This window comes from Macaca thibetana, chromosome 8 (genome assembly GCF_024542745.1).
Source record: "Macaca thibetana thibetana isolate TM-01 chromosome 8, ASM2454274v1, whole genome shotgun sequence".
In the NCBI taxonomy this organism is placed as follows: Eukaryota; Metazoa; Chordata; class Mammalia; order Primates; family Cercopithecidae; genus Macaca; species Macaca thibetana.
In genome coordinates, this window is record NC_065585.1 from 85,730,202 (window position 1) to 85,744,383 (window position 14,182).

Below are 14,182 nucleotides of genomic sequence, written 5' to 3' on the forward strand. Positions count from 1 at the left end.
ATAGCCTGATCTGAAACTCCCAAGGGTTCTGATGGTCATGATTTGAGCCCAGTAATGAAGGCTTTTCTGGGCCTTCCAGCATTTCAGGAGAGGCCTTCCTTCAAGAAGAGCTAAGCCTACTGTTTGTTGTTATTCTCCAAAATCACAAAGAGAGTGACCTTGGAGGAAATGGGAGTGGGGGACAATAGGGATACTGGGTGAGACTGGGTCAGCAGCTCTATACAGAAATTGCCTTCAGGGATGCCGAGACTTCCCTGTACTATGGGTGCAAAGGTTTTTTGTTTCTTGGGTTTTTTTTATTTATTATGCTCTGACCTCAATGAAACTTCTTGCTTTTAAAGATGATGATAAATTTCAGTAGTAGGAAGCTTCTTCTTGCCTGGAAGTTTAAGTCAGTACCCTCCTCTCCCAGTGTCCCGAAAGAATTGGATTTATAATAATAATAGCTGTCAGTTGGAAGCTACCAGTTTCTGACAAGGAACTAAACAAAATCTACACACTTACTTTCTCATTTGATCCTTACAACAATTCAGTGAGGATGAGAGAGCTAGAGTGACTTACCAGACCTCCAAAAGATAGTAAATATCAGAGCTAGGATTCTGGCCTTGGAAGGTCTAAGGCTTCTGTCAAACTCCATCCTTGGTCAGCTAGGCTTAATTTTATTTTAGAACTTTAAGGACAAAATGTTGACATACTTCAGTTCTAAAGAGTATTGAGATAACTGCAATGTGTTACATGTGTGAGAATACTCTGGGAAATATTAGCTTATGCCAAATGAAACCATGGATGCTTTACCATTTCTTATTTACAAAGCAGTAATTTCATACTTGTGCACACATAAAAGCTGAACAATCACGCAGTGGATATTTGCTGTCCCTGGATTCCTTGTTGCAGAGCAGTGATTCTTCCCTCCCCTTCTCAGCCAGCTTTTGCCATGCCTGTGCCACCACTGCCCAGTCCTTTCCCTCCACACTCCACTGCTTTTCTTGCCCAAGTCCAGGACTCTTTTCCCACCCTAGTTTCTCTTCCTTTTCCCCTCCAGAAGATAAACTACAGGAAGTCTTTCCACAGAAGACATCTCACCCTCCCTCCACTCTTCCCTAGAAATCCCACTTCTGGGGAACTGAACATTGAGGGGTCTTACCGTCATTAACATGGGGGAAACTGTCTTCATTTTTTCAACTTTATTTTTTCCACATCCCTATCTTTAGCATAAGCTTTCTTTGTAGGAAAGATCTAGCAAGTGAGATGAGCTCCAGTATTTAGAGAGATGCACTTGCAACTCTTCCCTGGGAGGAGGAATTGCATATCAGCGTGGGATGAGTAGAAATAGGAGCTTCTTTTTCTCCTTTCTGGACCCCTTGATTAAGAGCACAGGCTTTCTATTAGCTCTGGTCCTCCGCTAATTTGGCTTCTTCATGCAGAATGTGAGTTTGCACCCAGCATTTGCTGATTTCTCCTCAAGAGACAAAATAAAAATGATTGGCCATGAATAGATACATACAGCATGTATTTTTATATGTATATATGAAATATACACATATATGAAATATATACATATTTATTTTATATTTTATATACATATAGAAATAGCCCAACACTGAATGCTCAACTCCATGCTGGTTGCCTGCATATGACTTAGCAAACAGAACCTAGCCTTAAGCAAAAATCAATTTAACACATTTCTTTTAAAAAATAAAAATTTATTAAAACTTAAAGGCTGCACGTGATTTAAAATAGTATATTAAAACCTAATACATTGCAATCAATTGTTAACAGTAAACAATGTCTGTATAATGTTTCTTTGGGATTCCCATCTACCCAACTAGTTCTATAAATGCAGACAAATAATTTAACCTCTCTGGAACTCATTTTTCTCATATGCAAAGTTCAAGGACGATTTCTTAGGTTTCTTCTTGAGCAAGCATTCTATGATTCCATTTGAGCATAAGTAGAGAACTGTAGAAGGTTATCCTAAGGAAATAAGTGGATTAAGTTATTTGTCATGGTGTGGTTTGCAACAGCAAAATCTGAAACATCCTAAATGTTCAAAATGGAGAACTGATAGAATAAATGATAGAACATGAATACAATATGCAGCCATTTAAACAATAATGTTGATGGTATTTATTAGCATGGAAAATTATTCACAATCTGTTTTAAGTCATCACATTAAATTATATAATGGTGTAATAATAAAAATATAGCTAACATTTATTTATTGCTTCTTTGAACCAGTGTATTACTCGAAGTATTTACATTATCTCATTTGTCATATTTAATCCTGATATATCCTTAATGAATTGAAGACTAATGTCATCCCTATTTTATAGCTTTGGAAACTGAGACTTATAGAAATTAAGTAAATACATCTACCAAGGGATGAGCTGAGATTTGTATTTAGCATTTCCAGCTCCAAAATCAGAGCTCAATTATCTGACTTTTGTTAAGGAAAACAAAAACAAAAGCTCAAAACAAACTAGCAAATAGGCACTAAAAAGAATCTCGAAAGACACACATTTTTATGTTTTGCTCCTGAGTGGTTGGATTAAAGGTGATTTTTTTTCTTATATATATTTTCTAATTTTTTTAAACTAGTTAACATGGGTTATTTAAAAAAATAAAGCCAAAAAATATGGAACTGAATCTCAGAATGTATGAACTCAATATGAGAATTGAAAAAGTCTAGATGATTAAAAAATATAGATTGCATTGTATATAAAATTATGTGCTGAATGATGAAATTAAATACTTCAGTTACCCCTTTTAACATTGAATATGGAATGATGACCTAGCACTAAAAAACATGTCCTGACTGACTTTCAGAACTGGTTCCTTTCACTTGAATCTGGTCTCTCTAATGATTTGTTTGTGGTTTGGAGGGGGAGTACATTATTTGTTTTCCAGAAGCTTGGGGATTTTTTTAGCCAAAGGAGAGGTCCTCATTTATGACAACTATGCACGATGCCTGGTATGAAAATATCCCCTAAAAATACTGCTTGGAGACTTATGTAGACCCCCAAGCAATAATGAGAGAAGACAAATCTCTTCCCCATTCTGGTATCATTAATGAATTACGGCAGGAGAAAGCCCTACAGGTAAACACTAAGGACTTTCCTGGAGGTATGTGGAGAGAGAGACAGAGAATATTAGGCTACCTCCCCACCCTCACCTGATCTGCTTCAGGTGCTTAGCCCAGGATCCCAGTACCCCCTGAATCCTCAAAGCCTCAGCTGGCAAACCCTGACCTCAGGGTCCCCCAGCCCAGGCCCCAGGAAGAGCCAGTCTCAGACATTCTCTGGGGCAGGTTCAAGTTGACCTTGTTTTCTGGTGTCATTCAGACTTTGCACACTGGTTTTTCATAAGTGAAATTTTACCTTACTCCCCAGTTCTAGAATAGGCCTGCATTAAGCCCAGTAGACTGAAGTTTGCTTTGATTGGTGGGACCAGTCTTGCCCTTGACATTATCTTAGAGGTTGAAGGCCTGACCTTGCTGTTGAACCTGCCTGCTGTTACCTGGACATTAGCCTGGGCTTGCTCATTTGTCAGTTTTTGTGGTCCTCCCCTGATCACTTATTGCATCTTGGCAGAAGTGTCTGATCTTTAGGCCCTGATATCAGTGTAAATCTCCTTATAGCAATCCCTTGATCATCCCAGGTTCAAGTAATTCTTTTTGTTTACACTCTGATATCACTTAGTTTGACACTTCAAATATACTGTTCTTTATTAAGAGCCTAAGTTCCCGTTTCTCTCTACTAATTCACTATCTTTATAACAAACTGTGTCTCTTTTTTTTCCTAGTATAGAGAGATTTTTATTGGACTTATGCAAATAACCATATCACCATAAGAACACTCACAGTTTTTGAATTCTGGAGGAATCAAGTAACGTAATAAAACACTTTTATCTTTGTTTATAAAACTATACTATACCAAATTGCTGTAAATTACATATAGCTTAAGAGAGAAAATTTTCTTAAATCTAGAAGACAAAACATTTGAGTAAAGGACCAATAATATTTTAAATAAAAGTATAAAAACCTGATCTTGATCATTTATTCAATCTCATATAATCAACTTTTGTTCTGCTAGATCTCTGAGTCATTTCACAACTCCTTCAAATTCTTTATTAGAGTTCTAGAAATTTTATGTAGCCTATGGATCTTAAAATTATCTGAAATTTGTATTTAAGAGAACTTGGAGTCTTTCTCATGAATCTGATTGTAAATGTTTTTAGAGAAGAATAAAAAACAATAATGCTACACAACTAAAACTTAGAATAGCATGGTTAAAAAGCTGATGAAAGCTTACAATTGACAGATATTCAATTATTTTTATTTTATATAACATTTTAAGATAACCAGGTTTATGACTGACAACACATTGAATTTCTATAAATTTATATGATTTTTGAAACATGTACACCAACAAATACCCATAAATGCAACTAAAAGAAGATCTAGTATCACCTATAATTTGACAATGTTTCTTACACAATTTAACAAATAAGTCTGATTCTTTAAATCTTTACAAAATGAGAGATATCTTTTGATGTTTTTCACAAACTGTGTCTTTCAGTTCTTTGTATCTCAGATCACTCTTTGCAGGATGCTTACACATAGTAGGTGTATGACAATGCTTCTGTAACAAATGAGGCACTCATTGCTTTTTATTTAACACCAGTTAAAAAAATTAATGAGCACAAATAAATGTCATACTTTCTACCAAAAATTCCATTTTGGTAACTGTTGCTTGAAAAATTAGTACATTGTGTGTTTTTAAATGAAGATGATTTATTGCCATTGTCTAACACGTGAAGAAAGACAAAAAAATTGTTTGCAGGATCATTGGCTTGAGCACATCAATGGCACTGTTGGACAATTCTTGCTGAGCGTTAAGATGATTTATGTAACAGACCGAAGCTTTCCACAGTAATACATTATAGTCTCAAGCTATCAACCCTTGTTCATGCAGAGACAAAAGAATCTGAAAAATACCTACTCCTGAAGGTCTTCTCAAAAGAAATCAGAGATTACATTGATGCTGCTTAAACTCTTTCAGGAAAAATCACCATTACATGTAATATCTTTACTTCTAAAAATGTGCAGAGGAAGCTTATTATTTTTCTAATAAACTTTTCAGTTTAATTTGCTTTCCCTTCAGTTCTCTGAATCATGCAACAAGAATGTTTAATAATAGAAGATGAAACATGTTTAAACATTGGCATTCTTCTATCCTTAAGTTTCAGGAATTATGTTACAGATTAAAAATTAGTGCATTATGTATATGTTTGATGGCAGTACTATTTATTTATCTTTCAGATAAAGTTCTATATGAGAAACATATTTTACAAAGTTATAACCATAGCCATATTTTTAGTGTATGCATGATTGCATGAATCCATCACATAATTTAAAGATACATACGAGATGGTATCTTTTGAATTCTTCTGAGTTATGGGACTTCTTGTCACCAAAGATAAAGTGTTCTGTATAATGATTGCAATATGTGGACAGAAACCCACAAATACAATGCCTCTCTGGTAGAGTAACTAGATTTTGAAAAGAGAAGAAAAGGCAATGTTTAAAAGAGATTTCCCATTATTTATTCCTGGTTAGCATATATTAACACTGCCTGGGCCATATGAAAACATGAATTCTCTGTAGCCAAAAGAAAAATCAGCATGATTAACATTCCATTTCCAGATGTAACCATATAGAATAAGAATATAGGAACAGGCTGTAGCAAAAGGAAATGTGGATTGCAGAAGGAGAAAATAATGTAAACAGGATACTCAGATCATGGAACATGTAAAAGCAGTATGATTAAAAAGGAATGTGAGTATGTCAGAATCAGGTGAGAAGTTTCCTTTTCTACTGAAATGGGACGCTGGGAAGGTTGGACTTCAGGGAAGGACTTTGGCGTTAGTCAAATGACTGAAAAGGCATCCAAGCAGATCAAACCAAAGCAAATCAGAAGGATTCCCTATTAATTTCCCAACCTCAGTCTCTTGATTCCGTTAATAGTCTCAAAAGTGAGCCTCTAATTAGCAATTTGACCTCCTTGCCAAGAATTGCCCAGGGAAGATCGCTTTTCTAAGGACACAGCCAGTATGTTAGAAATCATAGCTTTTGTACAAATTTAGACAGTGACATTCTGGTTCAGAAATTCATTTGCCTTTTACTTGGGTTGGTAGGAGTCAAACTGTGAGAACCCGATCAGCCAGGGCTGCAGGCCTGCCATCAGAGCTCCCTGAAGGAGCAAAGTTGTTGGGCCTCTGCACATGCAGTAATTCTCGGCACCTTCCACTTCCTTTGCTACCCTGTTCCCCACCATCTTTTTATTCCTTAACCTAAAAAGTGCAATTTAATTCCATTAGAATAAAGGTGAAGCCTTAACCTAGTTATTTATGGGGAGCAATTAAATAAATACATCAGGTATGAATGGGGTTACACTTTTCTCCACTGTGAGGCTGAGGCCTAATCAATGGCAAATATACTGAAATTCCTTTATAATGACATTGTGGAGAATAGATCTAAATCTTCTGTACTGTCTACAGTTGTTTGTTTTCTTGGACATGACCCAACCCGTGGGATGTATAAATCCATTTAACAGTAACCATAGCTATGTAAAGCCGTTGTTTATCCAGAACTTTGTATCTGGCAAACATATTATTAGGCTTTTTACATATGTTTTTGTTTTTAATACTTATAAGAACCCCATGGTTTTAAAGCTTGCTGCAGAACCCAAATTAATACATGGTTTAAAGGACCTGGAAGCAGACCTTGTCTATTGGGCTTCAAAGCCTCAATTCTTGGCAACACGCACAGTGGCCAATCTTAACAGTCACTGAAGAAATCATGCGTATTCTCACCTAGTCCAACATCTGTCTCCTTCTCATCAGAGAAAGATGTAGCACTTTATAAGCTAAATGTGCAATTACCAAATTTTAAGGTTTTAAGAAAATGACTTGAAATAGTCATTGACTCTCTATTATAGAACCATAGAAATACTCTTGAGGTTGATAATATTTTGAAATTACTACTTTAATGCTCCCAACAGTCCCCTTGTGGGCTTGAAAAGTTCATCTATTTTCCAGAATTAGCCATGCCTCATGGTAGTTCACTCCATTCTAACCTATATTCAGTGGCACTGGGATCCTGCTTCCTGTACACAGAGTGATGCACAGTGCCTCCTGCGCTGGAACACAGGAGTCCTATTACATAGCTCAGCACCAGCAACACCTGTCTTGTGTCTGGAACCAGGGAGTAACTGAAGATCAGGGAGAATCTGGTTAATTAACAGTAATATAATTTTGAGTTCTTTGAATCATGTGTATCATTTAGATTGGCTCTGGTTTAGAACAAAACACTTTCTATGCTAGTATGTTTCCAATTTACCTTGACTTAGTATGGTGAAGATTCAAGATAAAATTAAAAGTGTTGGCCTGATTTTCACCCTGCAGTCCTTAAATACTTTTTCTCCATTTGTGTAAGATGGTCATTGCTGACTTTCAGCATTGGTTGGGGAAGAGGGAGCTCGCATGGTCATGCTGCTGTTCAAGTTCCAATCCCTGAACTGGGATGGGTACATGTCACTATAAAATGTGATGAAGAAGATGATAGCACCTTTGAAAATCTATACCTGGCCTCCCTCAGCATTCTAGACTGGAACCTAGCCTCGTAGGACTTCTAAGGACATGTGATTCACTCCTTGGCAGCCTCTAATTTTTTTTTTTTTTAAAGTAGTGCTGTTGTCTCCTGGGCATCTGGGGATCATCATGGAAAGGACCAAGTGATCTTTGTTCCCAACAGGGTTGGAGAATGAATGATCTGTAAATTCCAGGCCTCACTGTGTCTTGAGGGAGAAAAATAGAGCCCAAGTCAGAAAAGGACCCTGCTGGAATAAGTGGACATGAGCACCAGGTCCCCTATATCACCCAGGGATGGCCTTCACATAAGCCTTCTCTGACAATTCAGCCCCTGATCTCATCACTCATATACCTTCTTGTGGTCTAATCAGGCCTTCTCTGTTGGCCAGGCATGGGCATCAGAACTGCTGCTGTGACTTCCTTCATGTGCCCCAGCAGTCGCCCAAAGGGCCCTGATGTCCTGCCTGCCATGGGGGTTAGGCTCCACAGCTTCTGACAGCCGGGGGGTCACAAACTCTCCTTTGCGAATCCTCTGAAATCTGTGTGTCTCTAAAGGATAGTAGGTGCCAGTCACTTCAGGGGATCAAAGCAGCAGTCAGAGAGGAATTATGTTGGTCAGTTTTGCATTGTTATAAAGGAATACCTGAGACTGGGTAATTTACAAAAAAAGATGTTTAGGCGGCTCACGGTTCTGCAGGCTGTACAAGCATTGCACCAGCATCTGCTCAGCTTCTGGTGAGGCTTCAGGAAACTTTTACTGGTGGTGGAAGGTGAAGGGGGAGCAGGTGTGTCACATGGTGAGAGAAGGAGCAAGAGAGATGAGAGGAGGCACCAGGCTCTTTTTAACAATTGGATCTGTGTGAACAAGCAAGAGCTCACTCGTTAGTTGGTGAGGAGGGCACCAAGCCATTCATGAATGGCATGACCAAACACCTGCCATCAGGCCCTACCTCCAACACTGAGGATTAATTTCAACATGAGATTTGGAGGGGACAGGCATCCAAACTATATCAGGGATACAGACTGCTCTGCCCAGCCTTCCTGAAGGTGCTCAAGCCTCTACTCCCCTAACAGGATATTTTTGGCCCCCGGATATTCTGTGAGATTGTTACATACCAGGTAGGTAGCTGGCCTGTGCAACGTCTTGACAATAAAAGATATTTACTCAAACCCAGGAATAACAGTGTATATTCACAAACTTTGTGCCTTTAAAGAGTCATTTTAGCATTCATTTATTCATGCACCTACACATTCACTTAGTGATTCATTTATATATTCATTCAACAAACATTGAACACTAATTCCAGGTAGGCAGCTTAATGGGGAAGAGGGAAAATATTGAATCATATTATATTGTATCACGTCCCCCAAAACTGCAAATTGTCTAAATTTTGAAACTGTTGTTAAGTTAAATGGATGTTTATTAAGTTTCTAAAAATCAAAATAAAGCTCTCATGTCATAGAAACCAACGTTGAAGAATTAGCAAATTCATTTCCACATTAAAAAATAATAAGTAATTAGCCTGGCATTGAACTTGTTGTACGTTCTGGGACATTTTGGCATTTGTGCAATTACCACTATACTTTTATATGGCATCAATTACACTGTAATAGGCTCATGGCAAATAAGTATATCATGACTTCTAATATAAAGAACAGAAACTACTAAGTAACCTTAGTAGTTAAAATTCTTGATCCACATAACTACCTATTACCAGTTAAGTTGTGGAATCTGTGGTTTTGGTATATAATTGTCTGAATTAAATACATTAATGTGTAATTACATGAAAAGAAACCACGTAGCTTAATTCAATTACAATTGTTATCACTGAATGTAAAGTGATACCAATTAAACCTTCTTTTAAACACCACAAATTAAGATTTAACTACTGAAGAAACTCTAGAATGTAAAGTGATGGTCTACTATAGGTGGAATATCCCTTAGTATTTTCGGAGATTTAATGGCATTCCTAAAATTAAAAACATCTTTCTCCTTTATTGCTGGCATTAGTTGTGCCTTAGTCAGGAGAGTTTCTTTTTTTTTTTTTTTTTGAGAGAGTCTTGCTCTGTCACCCCAGGCTGGAGTGCCGTGGCATGCTCTCAGCTTACCACAACCTCCACCTCCTAGGTTCAAGCAATTCTCCTGCCCCAGCCTCCCAAGTATCTGGGACTACAGGCATGCACCACCACACCTGTCTAATTTTTGTATTTTTAATAGAGATGGGGTTTCACCATGTTGACCAGGCTGGTCTCAAACTCCTGACCTCAAGTGATCTGCCCACCTCAGTCTCCCAAAGTGCTAGGATTAATAGACATGAGCCACCGCGCCCCGCCAGGAGAGTTTCAAACAGGCACTAATTAACATCTTAAAAGATATCAACAATTTCAGCATTTGCATGTTGACAAAGAGACAAATTGTGAAATCTGTATTCATATAGAGTAAATATTTAATTTCAGTGGGTGGGCAATGGGGTGGAATTTGAAAAAGGCAAGGCCTGATATTAATGCTAATACTATTACTTAAATTATGAAATTTTGTTTATCAAAAACAGTTGGGTGTTGGCAATTTTGTACCATCCAACCTAATAAGATAGTAGCAATTAAACTACTTTATAAATAGCATAGCAATAAAAATGCCACCTTTATGATATATTTATCCCTCATGTATATTGAGTTGATATTTTCCAAGCTGAGTGAACTTGGACAAGTTATTTCATTTCTGAGTCTCAATTTTTATCTTCAGGAAACTGGGGGTAATAATAGCTACACAATGGATTACTGTAATGATTAAAAGGGGGCAACATAGTCAAAGACCTTGGAACAGTGCTTTAATTTAAAATAGTCATCTCTCCCACCTCCCCATTAGGCGTCTTTTATGCTTATATGCATACTTGTACAAGGCACCAATGGCTTAGATCTGTTAAGAGTCTAAAACGTATCAGATGAGTGAGAATTTCATCAAACTTGTAATTTTGACACAGCACATACATATTTTTCACGTGAGATACATATTTTTAACAGGAGAATCTGATAATACGTGATTGAATTTTTAGAGCTGGTTTTTTTTCTAGCAGAACTTTAGATATTTAAGAAAATTTTCTGCATAAGAGTCAAATTTTCCCTTCATACACCCCCTGTTTCTAACCTACATGTGCTGCTCTATGACCAGGTCTAAATTCCAGATGTTCCAAGTAGCTCTTCATTTAGTCTTGTCTTCTGATGGCACCTAAACAAATATATCAAAACTTGTACAACATTTAGAAAGTGGAACTTGAAGATTTTCTTTCTGTTAGACAAATAGACGCCATCTGGAAAAAATAACCCCAGGCACTTGGACACAGGAGCATGACGCTTGTTGGCTGGACACCCAATGAATACCTTACACTACTTTCTTTGGCTCCCACCCTTGCCTGTTCATTTCAAATCTTGAACACTTGAGCAGGCGCTGGACTGTTAGACAAGGGAATCCTTGTTCCCCATACACCCAAACACTATGAAGGCTCGCTCTTAATTTGAAAGATAAGCTTGCAAGAATTATCTGGACCGAAATGTTTCCTTTCATACTGTGACACCTGTTCTATGAAGGACTGCTATATATCACTGTGTATTTAATATTAATTGGTAACAATGTTTTATTTTTTATTTCTTCCATATATTTTTCAACATTTGCCACATCCCATTTTAAACAGGCGTGTCCTCATATAATCTTTCCTTCCTGCTCCCCTCCCTCCATTTCTATTTTATTTAATGCTAGATTGTAAAAGAAAAAAAAAAACCCATGTATGTAACTGCTACTTATTTTACTGACTGACTTTTATTCCAGGATTAGTATTATAATAATATTAGTACTATTTTTTGCCTTTCAAAATGGACAGAACTGAATTTAAATAATTGCAATATTATTTGTCAGCTCTTAGGGGGAAATCAAGTAAATCTTATTGGAAATCATAAAAGGAATCTTCACTTTGATTTTGATGATAAAATCTTTATGATAAAAATAGCTCTTAATGGCCTTTTTTTCATATATCAAACTTTCAGCGGAACTACACTTTTATGCAGCATGCTTAAGTCGCTTCTTTTCTAAGACATTTTCTTTTGTCAATTGTGAGCAGGTAGCCTTTCAAAACCCAAAAGCAATTGCCCAGAACTTCTGGAATTCATTTTTATTACATCCCATGATCTGAGCAGTAGGGAGCCCTGTGAAACATGTTTGATCAAACATTAATTTTATAAATTGCCTTCCTTCCCTACAATTCCCATGAAAAAGGTATTCAGCTAGATTAAAACTCTGGAAAATTTTAATGGGAACTTTGAAATCTGTTTGAGTTCAGCTTTTTGGAAAAATAAAACCACCTAATGGAAGTAGTCTTTATACCAGAAGTAGATCTGCCTTTGAGGCAATTTTCTTTCATGCATAATGATGAAATGGCAGCAGGATAATCTGAAAGTTTGAAACGTCTTTGCCAAATCCATACGCTGCTTGTAATAATATCTAAAGGGTCAAGTGTGTTTGATATGATGATGAAGAGCAAGAAGATGATAATTTGCAACAATGTCACTCTTGTCTTTCACAGTCCTACCCTGGTCCAAGCCTGGAAAGTGAAGACTTCAACATTCCACCAATTACTCCTCCTTCCCTCCCAGACCACTCGCTGGTGCACCTGAATGAAGTTGAGTCTGGTTACCATTCTCTGTGTCACCCCATGAACCATAATGGCCTGCTACCATTTCATCCACAAAACATGGACCTCCCTGAAATCACTGTCTCCAATATGCTGGGCCAGGATGGAACACTGCTTTCTAACTCCATTTCTGTGGTAAGAATCTGCTTACCTGTTTGTGGTGGGGGCTGAGGGATACCGTAAGCACACGGACCAAGTTCATGCGAAGGCCTGGCGTTGTGATGATAGCATTCTGAAACTGTTTCTAGCTATGGAGACAGTTCTTTAGAAATCATACACATTTCTAAAGCAATGTTCTGTTTTATATTTAAGTCAAGGCAAAATCAATTAATTACTTGTGCAGTCACTCATATTAATGACCCAAAGTACTAAATACTGTTTGACACTGAATGTGTTGTCATAGAGTCAAACCAGCTTACCAGCTTTCAGAGAAAAAGTCACCTTGAAAGATGCCACCTCTCATCCAGTGGAGGATTCCTCCCCGTAAGGGAGATCCCCACATCTTCTCAACTGGAGCTGCTGTTAACCTTGATTTTCCTTCCTATTTTCGGCTCTCAAGTTCCACAAATGTATACCATAGGAAAATAAGAAAACAATTTTCAGTTTTATTTTGGAGGTATAATTCTGATGAAAAAAATGTATCTCCATTAAAGTGTTTCAGTCTACTGGACCTGTTGTTTAACAATTTATAATGACAACACTATGAATTCCCCTTAATTTTTCAAATTTAATAGGAGTGTGTATCAACCAGCAAACTAGCAAAAAGTCAAATTCTCAGGGTCTACCCAGGGGCTCCAGGGGTTTGCATTTTTTACAAGTATCCCACACTTGAGAAACACTGTTTATTACAAAATCTTTCCTTCTGATTTTTATGTCTTTTGAAACTTAATAATTTCTCTGTCTATACCCCAATAGTGGAAAAGAAAATCAGTAGTATATGGCCGAGGAGAGAGCTTTAGACCATGTCATAAAACCCTCCTCCCAGGTTAACAGTGACTTTTAATTAGCACTTTTTGGTTTTCATTGTTCAGTCACTTAACATTTCAACTAACTCTCTTGTCATTTTCATAAGTCACTGAACAGTACTGTCATTTTCACAATGAATAAATTGATTAACTTGCCAATATTATGGTGTTTCTGATTGAAAAACAAATTTCATATTATCACTTCTCTAAATCATTGGGGGATATATCTCTAACTTGAGTGATTTTACAGGAGGAATTTTCTGTTAATCATGAACATAAGGGTGGAATAAAAGTAGAGTCAAAAGAAACTCCAAAGTAGTTTCTTTAAAGAATGAAACCCAGAGCCTACTGCGTAATACACAATGGTGTATGGAATTTTTCTAAAATCTGGCAGCCATCTGGGCGGCCAAGAGGGGAGAACTCATTGGCAACACCGTCACTCAGGTTTTTAGATTATATTCCACTTGTATAGATTTAGCTTATGAGTATTAAGTATGACTCCATAAATAGAAAATGGATTTTTTTAACATGCTAAATGTGTAAAGCTGAAAAATGTATTTCAGTGTAGTCACCTTGAAAAATCACCTGCCTGCTTCTCTTTGGGACTAAACCTTCAGACCCGATTCATGAGCCAAAGAAGGCATTCAGGTCATGCCTCTGTAGGGACCCCTGTTCCCTAGAAAGGAGAAGAAGGGGGCGGTCAGTATACATGGAAAATGCCAGTTTTGTTCTCTAGGCTTGTTCCCCATGGTGGGAATGAGATTGGGGCCATAGGAAGGATAATGAGATATTCAGTTTTATAGTTCAAGCCTTTTTCCTTTATAAAATTTACCTCCTTTCTAGTAACAAATTTACCCTCCTTAGCATTTCTACATCCATCTCAAT

The 14,182-nt window shown here is 37.2% G+C and overlaps 1 protein-coding gene across 1 annotated transcript in view; it reads left to right on the top strand.

Moving 5' to 3' along the window:
* Positions 1 to 14,182, top strand: part of TOX (thymocyte selection associated high mobility group box) — a 313,432-nt gene that overhangs the window by 169,681 nt on the left and 129,569 nt on the right. Inside the window, exon 3 of the mRNA XM_050802262.1 lies at positions 12,225 to 12,467. Coding sequence (XP_050658219.1) covers positions 12,225 to 12,467 — 243 coding nt within the window. The remainder of the gene's footprint in view (positions 1 to 12,224; positions 12,468 to 14,182) is intronic.